The 12,500-nt window shown below is 38.2% G+C and overlaps 4 protein-coding genes across 6 annotated transcripts in view; 1 reads left to right on the forward strand and 3 right to left on the reverse strand.

The window, feature by feature from the left end:
* Positions 1-4,226, reverse strand: part of LOC125047799 (pleckstrin homology domain-containing family M member 1-like) — a 9,731-nt gene extending 5,505 nt beyond the window's left edge. The window contains exons 1-3 of the mRNA XM_047646249.1: positions 3,885-4,226; positions 830-966; positions 285-447 (exon numbers count right to left, since the gene is read on the reverse strand). Coding sequence (XP_047502205.1) covers positions 285-447; positions 830-966; positions 3,885-4,226 — 642 coding nt within the window. The remainder of the gene's footprint in view (positions 1-284; positions 448-829; positions 967-3,884) is intronic.
* Positions 4,227-4,306: 80 nt separating this feature from the next.
* Positions 4,307-5,047, reverse strand: LOC125047800 (yrdC domain-containing protein, mitochondrial-like). The gene has a single exon (XM_047646250.1). The coding sequence runs from the start codon at positions 5,045-5,047 to the stop codon at positions 4,307-4,309; it is 741 nt and encodes a 246-aa protein (XP_047502206.1).
* Positions 5,048-5,136: 89 nt separating this feature from the next.
* LOC125047801 (DNA-directed RNA polymerase III subunit RPC10-like) lies at positions 5,137-7,660 on the reverse strand. Of its 3 annotated transcripts, none has more exons than XM_047646251.1 (3): positions 7,565-7,660; positions 5,660-5,724; positions 5,137-5,407 (listed from the first exon to the last, which is right to left on the reverse strand). In XM_047646251.1, the coding sequence occupies exons 2-3, from the start codon at positions 5,714-5,716 to the stop codon at positions 5,138-5,140; spliced, it is 327 nt and encodes a 108-aa protein (XP_047502207.1). In that variant the 5' UTR covers positions 5,717-5,724; positions 7,565-7,660; the 3' UTR covers position 5,137. The 3 variants fall into 3 exon arrangements, with proteins under 3 accessions (XP_047502207.1, XP_047502208.1, XP_047502209.1); XM_047646252.1 differs by having other exon boundaries at positions 7,574-7,656; XM_047646253.1 differs by lacking the exon at positions 7,565-7,660 and adding an exon at positions 6,117-6,255.
* Positions 7,661-8,098: 438 nt separating this feature from the next.
* LOC125047795 (vacuolar protein-sorting-associated protein 36-like) overlaps positions 8,099-12,500 on the forward strand; it is a 5,050-nt gene continuing 648 nt past the window's right edge. Inside the window, exons 1-2 of the mRNA XM_047646243.1 lie at positions 8,099-8,181; positions 11,466-12,500. The exon at positions 11,466-12,500 is cut by the window's right edge and continues 648 nt beyond it. Of these exons, the coding sequence (XP_047502199.1) occupies positions 11,587-12,500 (914 nt within the window). The 5' untranslated portion in view covers positions 8,099-8,181; positions 11,466-11,586. The remainder of the gene's footprint in view (positions 8,182-11,465) is intronic.

The raw sequence follows: 12,500 nt of genomic DNA on the forward strand, positions 1-12,500 counted from the left end.
TCCATGGGATGCAACCCTACAGATGCGACCCACACAGATATATCCTTTTGCCAGACCGCACAACCACCAAAGAAGCCAACTCACACTGAATTAACTCTTATATAAAAACCTAACATAACACCCCTAATACTGGAATTCCTATTGCAGTATCACTGCAGACACAAATGTGCATAGTGCAAAAGAGAGTTGGACAGATTCTCCCACTATCATTCTTCAAATTCCAGTCTAATCCAGTCAAGAAAGTTCAAACACAAACACACCAATGCCTTTTTTCTCCTGAATACCTGAATGCTCGGTGCCCACAGTCCAGCTAGAATCAATGGGGTCTGAGTCCAGGTGTTGAGAACGGCTGCATTGGTGGCCAAGTTGAAGGTCAGGGCAGAGATGGGCTGAAGGACACGGAGGATAATGTCGGCTCTTTCTGGATCACGGAAGACTGCAGTCGTTCTGGAGAGGAAGAAGTTCTTATGGGGGATGAATGAATGTTCACAGAAGAGGAAATGACAAGACAAATAGTATGAAATAAATTGACTGAATCAACAATGTGTAATAAAGAATAAATACATCAGCAATATCAATATTGATATTTTAGCCATGAACTTATTGAAAAAGTTATTGAGGTAAACAATCAGATATTTCAATCATTTCAAACCAAAGGATGGAACACATAAATCAGTAATCATTAATCTAGGAACGCAACTGCAAAATATTTCCTTGCCAGTGTACAATCTTCTCAACAGTTCTCTAGCCACCGAGTAACAGAAAGCAAAAGGCAATTAGCACAGGTCATATACCCCAATAGTCTACATAATCCAGTATCATCCTGTACCTATAATAATCCTTGAGGGTACGATTGTCCTGGAGCAGAACGCTGAGATAGCTACAGATCTGGCCCTGGTTGAGAGCAAGACGAACCCACGCTCGACTCCTTCCCACTTCGCTCGTGATGAAGGAAAGATCACCCACCTGTTCACCGAGAAAAAAGGCATATTTTAGGGATGAGCCAAAAATGTTGTTCTGCGAGCTTTGGCAGGGTTATAGTTTGGTAGAGGGAAAAATGCTATGAAGTCTTTTTTCTTACCACAGTCTGTAGACACTGATTCAGTATCTCAACTAATTTGCAACACAGAAATCAATACAGTATGATGATAAAGTTTGGTTGTAATTAACGAATATCTATTCATTGCATCAAAACATTCAGTGTAAACCATCAGTCCATATAGCCTCCAAAATCATACTTTTTCATCAACGTTCTTACCTTCAACCTTTGCCGCCAGGTCAATGTACCGTCAACTGTGGTTTTGTCTTGAGAATTTTGTTTCCAATTAGATGGCTCCCCGAGTGATCAGTCACCAAGAAGTCAATTAAATTAGCAAGCCCTATGTGACTTCACTTAATCTCTCCATTCCTTGAATTTTGGGATTTTTTCTTCTTAAGTAATTAACATATTGATACTGCTACCATTATTACGGACTTCGAGATTATCATAATATAATCAAAATACTAATAACAAAAAATAAAAAGAAGATCCATCCAGCAAATAAAGGAAAAGAGATATAAATGAGATAGGTATGACTAGTAACTGACTCCTTGGTGAGTAAACCCTTGTGTAGCTATCTATGTGCATACACAAATTATTAACTAAAATCATATATGTCATCCCCAGGTAGGAGTGGGTTACAATCTATGTTCACATATACAAATTAATTTCTAATGTCATTTCATTTACTATGTATCAAACCTGCCTCAAAAGGTATGAAAATCCAGTAGACTATATTTATCTCCATGATAAAGTGAAAATAATGAAACATATGAATTGAGAAATATAATTTGTTATATTCATAATACAAAAATGAGTTACAGATATATGAATTCTTATCATATTCATCTATCTATATTCACTGTACAAAGCATCATTACTTCTCTCTCTGTTCTCCAATGAACTGATTACTAACAAAAGCAAATAAATAAAAATCAAGACACAGTAAAAGAGAAAAACATTCCACAAAGGAAATTATCAATTTTTTTTTTTAGGAAAAAACAACCTTGGAAGTTAATATCCTTTTCTCAATTTATAGAGAGACTTGACTGTGGCCTAAAAGAATGGTCTGTTGTATTTATATGAGTATATAGCTATGCTATAATCACCAGTGCAGAATGCATACCATACTAATTTTCAGGTAAACAAAATTACCATTTGTCAGGTGTTTTAATTTTGTAACAGTGCAAAATCGAAGATAATTGATAGTCTCATATCACAACAAATGGGGATTTTCATTTTCATCCAACAGTTCTAACTGGTCTTCTATTACCATTCATTGAGACCATAATAATATTGCAAACATGAAGGACGAGGATTTTCAATTACCTAATTAATTCCTGCATCCTAATTTCAGATTATCTTCTTACAAACCCTTTCTCCTTCAATTTTACAATATCACCTCAGTCAGAACAGACTTAAGGAGGAGAGGCATATGTGAAGAATCAGTATATCATAAAAAAATAATGAACGAATGAATCAATTAAATGGTTAACAGTTAAAACAAATAAATGTCCTAGGCATCAAAGGGCATACAGCATTATGGTAAAGTATTGTAGCAAAAAGTGTAAAAATGAATTAACAATTAGGATAAGTGGCCAGAAGGAGGGAATGAAGAGGAGGAAAAGGAAAGGAGGAGAAGAAAAGACCAAGCAAAATTAGCTGAGGCGACGGCTGAGGTCCAAGGCAGGGGTGATCCTTCACATTTGGCCTCAGTCAATACCTCCTAAGCCCCCTCCCCTCCCCCCCCATCACCACCACAAAACAATGAGCAAGGGATTGGGGGGATCAATCAATTGAAGCTTTTCACCCTAGTATGTGCTTCATCTGTCTTTTTCTGACTAAGAGAAAGGATTTTTTCTATCATATTTAGCAGAATTTAACCCATTCGCCCCAGATCCATGTTCTGTCTCCTGTAGTTTTTTGTGAATATTGTTAAATACAGATGGCTCCACATGTGCTCAGCCGGCAAGGAGTCTATCAGTAAGCCCTAGTTGCCGATCCTGATTTCCCCATTCCTTGAATTGGCGGGAAAATTAATACCCTTGCTATCGATACTGTTGTTATTGTTATTGATGTAATGATTATTATTTTGTCATTAAAATATTTTAGACAATGAAATGATACAAAAGACCCTTTCCTAAAGTGAAGGAAAAGGGTAAACAGGTGAGATAGTTCTTGAGTTCCTAATAACTGGCTATTTGGTGATTAAGAACTTGTAGAGCCATCTATGTGTAAATACAATAAACAAACTCCTATTACAGTGGGCATGGCATGTATTCTTGCCACATGGGGCGAATGGGTTAAAATATCATTCTCCAGGCAAAAAGTCAAGAAGTACTGAGAACTAATGCAAAGAAACATTCAATATGTCTTACAGGATTGCAATTCTAGCCAAAATAATATATACAATCTGGCTACAAGCAATTTTTCTCTTTTATGCCTTTTGATATATTTCTAATCCCAAATATTCCAATTTGTTCTTCCTATTTCCTTTTTCATTAGTCTACATTTTCTCTTTCTTGACCTCAACTGCATAAATGTAGCTCAATAAAGCCAATAATTTTTTTTTCTATTCTAGAAGTTTGAATAACATGGGAAAAATAAATGGGGATATCGTATTGGATTTTCAAATTCTTTATTAGTCACAAGGAAATAAAGAGCTTTCATTAGTTTCTTTGTTGTTTACAATTCTGTGCGCAAACTTTCAAGGGATTGAAAAAAGCGAAATAGCCGATATAGATTTTGGTGCAAGCAATACATGCGACCATGTCTTTTAACATCAACACAATAAACCTGAACAGTCATAGCATTTATGGTAACGCATGAGTAACTAGCAACCCACCTGCTCCATGAGGTCTCGGTGACTAATGATCATGATGACTGGCCAGAAGTTGGGAACAGGCATCCTGTCAGGGTCGGCCCCGAGAAGAGCCGACATCCGCTCTCCCAGGGAGTCTCGGAGACCATGGATGAGGGTGGCTTCTATCACATTACACAGGTTATTGGTGTTGTCCGAGTGTCCCACAATTGCTCCCAGGTTTCCCTTCATGGGTCCCCTTACATCCGACATACCCCCTCCGGCACCAGGTTGTAACACGCCCTGCACAGCCTCCTTCAGTCGTGTGATAAGGGAGGCACTGATGGCGGCCTCCCTCCTCTCACGCTGCAGTCGCTGGCTAAACATTACTTTGGATTTCAATACTTGAATGGCACTGATAAATGTCAACCGTTTGTTTCCCTTCACTAAACTAACCCGAGAAAAAATCAGTCTATCAAAGTAATATCATACTGGTGCAGGAGTTCTGTGGTTTGCTCATACGCACTTCCTCTTCGGATTAGCCTGTAAGCCCCAGGCTGCGACAGGTCAACGATGGTAGATCCCTCCCGGCGGAATTGGTCTTTTCCAAGGTGACCGTGGTCAAACACAGTATGCAGTTTGCCCCACAATTCGTGAAACTCTTCAACCGAGAGAGGACTTTCTTTCGAACTGATGTTAGCACTGGTCAGGGCTAGGGGAGACCCACAAAGTTTGACTACATTTCTTATAAACGCGTGATCAGGAATGCGTATACCTACTAAGTCTGTTCCCGGATTCAGGGCTGGATTCAGTAAGGGTGTGCGCTTGAAGACTAAAGTGACAGGCCCTGGCAGAAGTGAGGTAAGCAAAGAGTGTGGCACAGTCACCTCCCCCCATACATAAACATCATCTACCTCTGCAACACAAATGGCCAGTGGCTTAGAGGAGCTACGCTTCTTTATCTCGTAAATCCTCTCAATGGCTTCATTATTCTGAGCAAGTGCAGCAACTCCATAAATAGTATCAGTTGGCATGGCAATTACATGCCCACTTTGTAGAGCACTTGCTGCTTTTTCCACATGGCTAACAAGGGCAGACCCTCCCCATAAAGGAACCACATTGCTCATTGGGAGAATATTACTTGCAGCTGTTGCTGCCACATTACTCATTTGTCTTATGATTTTCCAAGCACTCGACAGTATCTTCATTAAGAAATCAATCTTGACGAATAACACCACCACGAGAAACGCCCAAGTCTATCACCAAGGGGTGGAACACAGTTTCTTGTGTGAACTAGGTTATTCCTTCCAGCGATGTCCACAGGCAGGTGAACAGCACTTGTAGAAGAGTGTCATAGGCTCATCAGCTGATCGGGTCTGCACTTGCATAAAGAATGCACGGGGGTGGGTGCATTTAGGGCAGGGCTCATCGGTGGAGTCTACGTTCTTCCAGGCAGCTGCCCCACCTAACACGTCATCTAGGGCCTTCAGCTTGGGGTAAATCTTGTACGAGACACATCTCTTGACAGGGAACACGTACGCACAGGTGACGCATGAGAATCGCATACCCTGTGGCAAAAATGAAAAGGGTAAATCTTCAAGGAATATACAGTACAGAATTATAAATATAGTATAGAAAAGAAAAAGAAAAAGAAAAAGAAAAAGAAAAAGATAAAAAAAAAAAATTGCGAAGAGCAAGAATTTACAAAATGCGAGACTGACTCATCCGTTTTACAACTCTGAAACAAACTTACTTTGATAAAATAAAAATGATAAAAAGACAGCAAAAGAAAGGAGACAACCACCACCCCATTCTCTTACCTGAGATCCCTCCTCCACAATAAGGAGATTACCACATGTTGGGCAGAAATAAAGCATTCTTCCATCTGGAAAGATTTATTAATACGTTAATAATTAAATCCATGACAGGTTTAGAATATTGGAATGTGTATAAAAGTAATTCATCTTAATGAGAAAAATTGCTCACAATGTAATACTGGGAGAGAGAGAAAGAGAGAGAGAGAGAGAGAGAGAGAGAGAAAGAGAGAAAGAGAGAAAGAGAGAAAGAGAGAAAGAGAGAGAGAGAGAGAGAGAGAGAGAGAGAGAGAGAGAGAGAGAGAGAGAGAGAGAGAGAGAGAGAGAGAGAGAGAGAGAGAGAGAGAGAGAGAGAGAGAGAGAGGAAAGAAAAAAAAATCTGAACAAGAGAAGCTACACACACGCACACAAAACTCTATATACTACAACTTCTTAAAAGCACCATATGACACCCAGTACATACTTCACAATCATGATGCCTACATATGCTTCTTCCATTCACAAAAAGCAGGAACACAGTTCAAAACACAAGTGAATGAAACCTGGTACATCGGCAAATGGTCTGGTAGATGAGGCAATAAAGCAATAGATGGTGCAATACAACTAGGATGATGCAATACTAAATCACATCATGCAACACAGTAAATAATTGTTGAGTATTTTACTTGAGAAATGTTACTAAGTAAAAGAATATCATAATTATACATCGTGTTGATCCATTTATTTATACAAACAAGAATATATATAACAAAATGAATGCAAACATTGATATGATAGGTACTGAGAAGACCAGCTCTGATTACACCATCATTTGAAACAGATTCAATTCTATACAGAATGGTAATGAAAAAGAAGAAAAGTTTCTGAAAATCATATATCAGGTTTATTTAATAATGCGGCACTAAAATAAATGTCTATAATAACATTCAAAACTGTATAACTTCAGTTTCATACAGCCATATGGTACAAAGTAAACTCTGCCTGAAATGGATACAACAACAAAACATAAACCCTTATTCATCTATGGTGATTACTTCATAAGTTGACAATAAAGAAGTTATGCAACATGTAATACTTTGGTATAAATTTACCCAATGGCTTCACTATGACAGGGAAAATTTAACGATTATCATACAGAGAGGATAAATTTACTCGTTCACACATATCATAATCTGTGCAGACTAATGTCAGAAATGAAGAAAATGGGTTATGATAAATGCCACTTGTAGAGTACATCCATGGCGATTGGATGGGCATCTGGGGGCAGAGGACTCATCAGATGATCAAGTAACTAGGTGGCGGCAGGGGGTGAAGCCCTCGGGTAAGGAAGGTTTTTGACTCGTAGCAGGAAGTTTTGTGGATTCCCAGGATTGGCTTTAATTATGGGACTTAGTCTCATAAGGATGGGGTCATTCTGTAAATCCTTGTCACTACTGCTTATATAATTTACAATAGAAAATGACGAGAGATTCACACAAGTTGCACCGAAAATAATTGAAACAAGGAAGAATAATAATTGTGTTATGGTTGGAGGTCTGTGTTATGTGAATAAAATTACCCTCAGAATATACCTTACACAAGAAAGAAAAATCAAGACACTGAAAAACGAATACAAAAAAACAACACCACCTACTCTAGAACCACCAACAACAAAAAAGAAAACAAGAAATCACATCCACTAAGACCACAAGACACAAAAAAACACTTTTTAAAAAATAGACTCATCTCCACTCCCCCCTGACCCTAAACCCCGTAAAATACGATTCCCTTTTAAACCATTTCATCACAAACCCCATTCCAACACTTAGCCCCAAATTCTACCCACGAGTACCCTGAATCCCACCCCAAATGCGACCCCCAAAATCAGACCGAAATAGAGCCAAATAAGACCTTCAATAAGCAAGAAATCACCTGAAATACCCGAAATTCAGCGAGCTAAGGCATGATCAGCTGTTCCACAACGAGGTAAACATCGTGGGGGAGTTTGGACCACGGCATTCGTTGGTGAATGAAACATTCTCAAGTGGGATTTAAAGAAGGATATATATGTGTTATTATGTGTGTGTCTGTTATTATGTATTTATGTATATGTGTGTTTCATTTATCATACTTGTGTGCGTTTTGATAGCATTCGTTGATAAGTGATTTTTTTTTTTTAAGTGTGATTTAAAGGATGTATGTTTGTCTGTGTGTGATTATATATTTAAGTATATGTATATTCTATTTATTATGCATGTGTATATTCCTCTCTGTATGTGCGTTTATGTTTATAAAATTATTTAATGCATATACATCTGTGGACACACATGAGAACACATACGCATTCATTTACATCATAAGATAAAAATAAACAATAATATACTAGTAAATAAATTATAACCTGATGAGTCAATAAAAGTATCTAAGAAAAAAAAATAACAATAATAACACCGCCGCTCAGTTGCCAGTTCGTGATTTTCTCGACGATTAAACGAGGCCTCCATCTTGACTCCAGACGAGTATTTTCCGCCGATTTTTTCCCATTTATAGTGAGTATTTCGCTATTTACAAACAAACTCTTAATCCTATTGATCTCCCTGGTCGGTGTAAACGGGGATATATGCGGGAAATGAAGTAGATAATGTTGTATGGGATGAATTTTGAGAGAAGAGGTAGAAAGGGGGAATGGAATGTGTATATTTACTTTATTTTTCCGATATTTTGGGGGAATTTCTGTCTTTTTCCTTATAATTAAGCGCAATGGAGCATTTTTATTAAGGGCCGGTCTGAGTATCTACGCTTATAAGCTTGGAAAAACAGAAATAGACATAAAAATTAAAATAAATACATAAACACGACAAACAAAAATACGAAACAAAAACAAATTACATAAATACATGTAAAGACAAACGATATTATTATTAAATTTTTTTCAGAGGCATTTATTTTATGGACAGCAGGAAACAGGACTTGGAACTGATAGACAGACAAATTTTGACATTTCTGTGACATTTCTGTGTCATTAGTCGAGAAACTGTCATGGAATTTGTATTTTCACTTCATTATAATTTTTTTTCATTGTTGAGTATTTGTTTTTTGTTTAGTTGTTTGTTTGTTTAGTTGTTTTAGAAAGACCAGAGCTTAGTTCTTTAAATTTTTTTTTACCAAGTTGAATTATAGCAAAAAAAAAAGAAAAGAAAAAAGGAAGGAAAGAAAGAAAGAAAGAAGAGGAGGAATAAAGAGAAGAAGAAGAAGAAGATTAAACAAATTAAAGATAGAGATGAAGATGAAGAAGAAGAATGAAGATGAAGAAGAAAAGAAGGAGGAGCAGGAAAAGAGGAAGAAAGGGAAAAATTTAAAAAAAACCTTCATTGCATCCCAACTGACAAACAACATGCCAGGTATGGCTATAGGCGTTGCGTCAAGCAGAAAGTTCCGCTACGTGTGATGGACTCTCGGACCAAAGGGCAGGACGGTTGCCAGAAGTCACCGGAGTCATTGACATTGAGAGATTTCTGATACCGTCATTGAGGGGTTAAGATGCAAACAGAAGACTGGGGCTGGGCTCACTTCCCAGAGAAATGCAGTGCCTAGTACATTATTCTGCCAAGATTTCCATGCAGTGTGAGGAAACCGGAGAAAGGCAGCAGAATAGTGCACTAGCGACTTTCTTCTTTTTCTTTTTCTTTTTCTTCTTCTTCTTCTTCTTCTTCTTCTTCTTCTTCTTCTTCTTCTTCTTCTTCTTCATCTTCATCTTCATCTTCATCTTCATCTTCATCTTCATCATCTTCATCTTCATCTTCATCTTCATCTTCATCTTCATCTTCATCTTCATCTTCATCTTCATCTTCATCTTCATCTTCATCTTCATCTTCATCTTCATCTTCATCTTCATCTTCATCATCTTCATCTTCATCATCTTCATCTTCATCTTCATCTTCATCATCTTCATCTTCATCTTCATCTTCATCATCTTCATCTTCATCTTCATCTTCATCTTCATCTTCATCTTCTTCTTCTTCTTCTTCTTCTTCTTCTTTTCTTCCTCTTCCTCTTCCTCTTCCTCTTCCTCTTCCTCTTCCTCTTCTTCATCTTCTTCATCTTCTTCATCTTCTTCATCTTCTTCATCTTCTTCTTCTTCTTCTTCTTCTTCTTCTTCTTCCTCTTCTTCCTCTTCTTCTTCTTCTTCTTCTTCCTCTTCTTCTTCTTCTTCTTCTTCTTCTTCTTCTTCCTCTTCTTCTTCTTCTTAGGAAATTACGCTATGCCCCATACATCTTGAACAAGGTATTCTGTATAAAAAAAAATGACATGAGATATTTGTATTTGAATGTTTACATGCATATATGATTTGTTTAGTACCAAGTTACTTATACTTATATTAAATTCTTTTTAATGAAAATACATTTATATACAGTAGATTAGTGCCCTTGAATTTGATATAACTGCAATATAGGGTCGGTGTAAAAGGCTCGAAACTATCTCCCAAACCGTCAGCCTGGATACCCTAGGACAGCTATCCCAAGTTAGATTAGTCATTGGGAGCAGGGGGTCACTGGCCTCTGGGTCGTCCTTTCCTTGTTCCAAATGAGTTGGTTTTGCGAATAAGAAAAATGACATAACAGGATCTTTAAAAAATCTAAACTCTTGAAATATATTGAAGTTATATAGCAGTGACATCAAAAGATGTGAATGTGTATAATCCAGCAGAATGTACTAAAAAGGTTTAATTTTTTTTTTATTAAGTATGTTATTGAAGTGAATACAAAATTAACTCTGTTTAGAGAGAGTAAATTCTGTGGTAAAGTCTTCTTAGACACTGTGAAAGGAGCAAGACAAGTTTAGTGCAATTTGACAGAGGCTGAAAATTGGCAGATATGGCAAAAGAACATGTAGATCTAAAATCGTTTGCTTGCAATAGTTTTGAAAACAGATTTTTTTTTTTCTTTTCTTTTCTTTTTTTTTTCTTTCTTTCTTTTCTTTTCTTTTCTTTCTTTCTTTCTTTTTTTTTCTTGTGATTCTGTTAGCTATGTCCTTTCCGTGATTTGTAACAGAAGGCCTACAATCCAAAGTCGCACCTGATAGTGATATAGGTTTAAGCACCCACTGGGTAGCGTTCAAGATAGTTGTTTCCTCTCAGCCAGAAAGCAGATAGACCGATGTACACGTAAATGGACAAGCTGACAGATACCAGGTTTTCCTTATGTACAAAAAGTAAATATATTTGTTACACGTTTGATTTTACAACTCTTAATTTTGATGTATAGCAGGATTTTCTTTTTACAGTTCAATTTGGTAATTTCAGATTGCGTAGACAGATTTTAGGTCCTGATATGGTGTAATGTTACATAACTAAAGCCCTGTTGGTATGTGCAGTCAGGGCAAGTGGCATTTTGATCCCAGACAGAGAAAGAGAGAGATAGGAGTGGTGTGGCGAATACTGTCATAAGTATTATATTGCTGATGTTATTTTTGAATTTTAAGGGTGTGGACAGGTCTGTATAGGTTGCTGTTGTGATTTGTCTTGAGGAAATTTAGGTTAAAAAATGATAGAAGATGGTTTTATATATTTATTATTATTACACACACACACACACACACACACACACACACACACACACACACACACACACACACATTTTGATTTTGTTCTTGATAGAAAATTATAAGATTAGTGCTGCAAATGAAAAAAATATCACAAGCCCAGAAAGGCATTATGCTTCCTGCCACTTCCCCTGAAAATAGTTTTTTTTTTTTTTTTTTTTCTTAATCTTTTTTATGTAAGTGTTTCCAGTTTTAAGTGGAGTTTCTTATTTGTTTCTCTTCCTTTTTTCAGGAGGTGGCAGGAGAGCTGATTTTGTCTCAAGGGTTATCTTAAACAGGATTTATTTGGGGAAAGAAATTTGATTATTGTGACACACACAAAAAACAAAAACAAAAACGGAGAACGAACAAAGATGAATCGTTGGTATTGGTGCGACTCGAGCTTAACATCAGGAGAGGCAGTTAGGTCTACCGTCAGTGGGATCCGGTTGTATGACGGGGATAAGAAAACGAGCTATGATGATGGAAGGCTGACCCTGACCAACCTGCGTCTGTTGTGGAGGCATGAAAACCAGTCTTCCTCCTTGGGGCTCCACCTCGGCCTCGTGGTGCTGGTGGAGGAAGAGTCGGGCGGCTTCACCTCCAGTCCAAAGTTGGTGCTCCATCTTGCTCTCCCTTCCCACACACAACCAGCTGGACCCGTGGCCTCCAGCGGCTACTCACACATCAAACTCTCATTTAGGCAAGGAGGATGTTCGAGCTTTCATCAAGTGCTACAAAGGGCTCTGGGTGATACGGAGTGGGAAAGGATAAATACTCAATCCCTGCCGCCACCTAGCCGAGGCAACCAGCACATGCCCGGGGGCAGGAAGATCCACACTGGTATCTTGGGCATAGAGCGCGATATCCAAGCAAAGCAAGTGGAGACTAGTCAGAATATCAGCCGTGCCTTTGAGGACTTGAAGAATCTGATGACACTTGCCAAGGACATGGTTTCACTCTCTAAAAATATTTCCAACAAGATCAAAGAGCACTCTGGGGATATATCGGCTGATGACACAACCCAGTTCAGATCCTACCTCCTAAGCCTCGGCATTGATGATCCAGTGACGAGAGAAACCTACGGATCTGCTACAGAATACCACAAGAGCCTCGCAAGGGAAGTGACGCAGGCACTAGAAGATGCTGTCAAGGACGCCGGAGGGATGATGCTCCTCTCGGAAGTTTACTGCCGTATAAACCGGGCTCGAGGGCTTCAGTTGCTGTCGCCGGAAGATGTCGTGCATGCGTGTCAGGTGATGCAGCTGCTGGGACTGTCCCTTAACCT

Source organism: Penaeus chinensis, chromosome 42 (assembly GCF_019202785.1).
Source record: "Penaeus chinensis breed Huanghai No. 1 chromosome 42, ASM1920278v2, whole genome shotgun sequence".
NCBI classification, from domain to species: Eukaryota; Metazoa; Arthropoda; class Malacostraca; order Decapoda; family Penaeidae; genus Penaeus; species Penaeus chinensis.

What these genes read in the sequence shown, in the direction of transcription:
- LOC125047800 (XM_047646250.1), bottom strand. Translation starts at nt 5,047, where the DNA reads ATGAAGATACTGTCGAGTGCTTGGAAAATCATAAGACAAATGAGTAAT.
- LOC125047801 (XM_047646251.1), bottom strand. Translation starts at nt 5,716, where the DNA reads ATGCTTTATTTCTGCCCAACATGTGGTAATCTCCTTATTGTGGAGGAG. An exon ending in TTGTGGAGGAGGGATCTCAG is followed by an intron (nt 5,408 to 5,659) that starts GTAAGAGAATGG and finishes TTTTTGCCACAG; the next exon opens with GGTATGCGATTCTCATGCGT.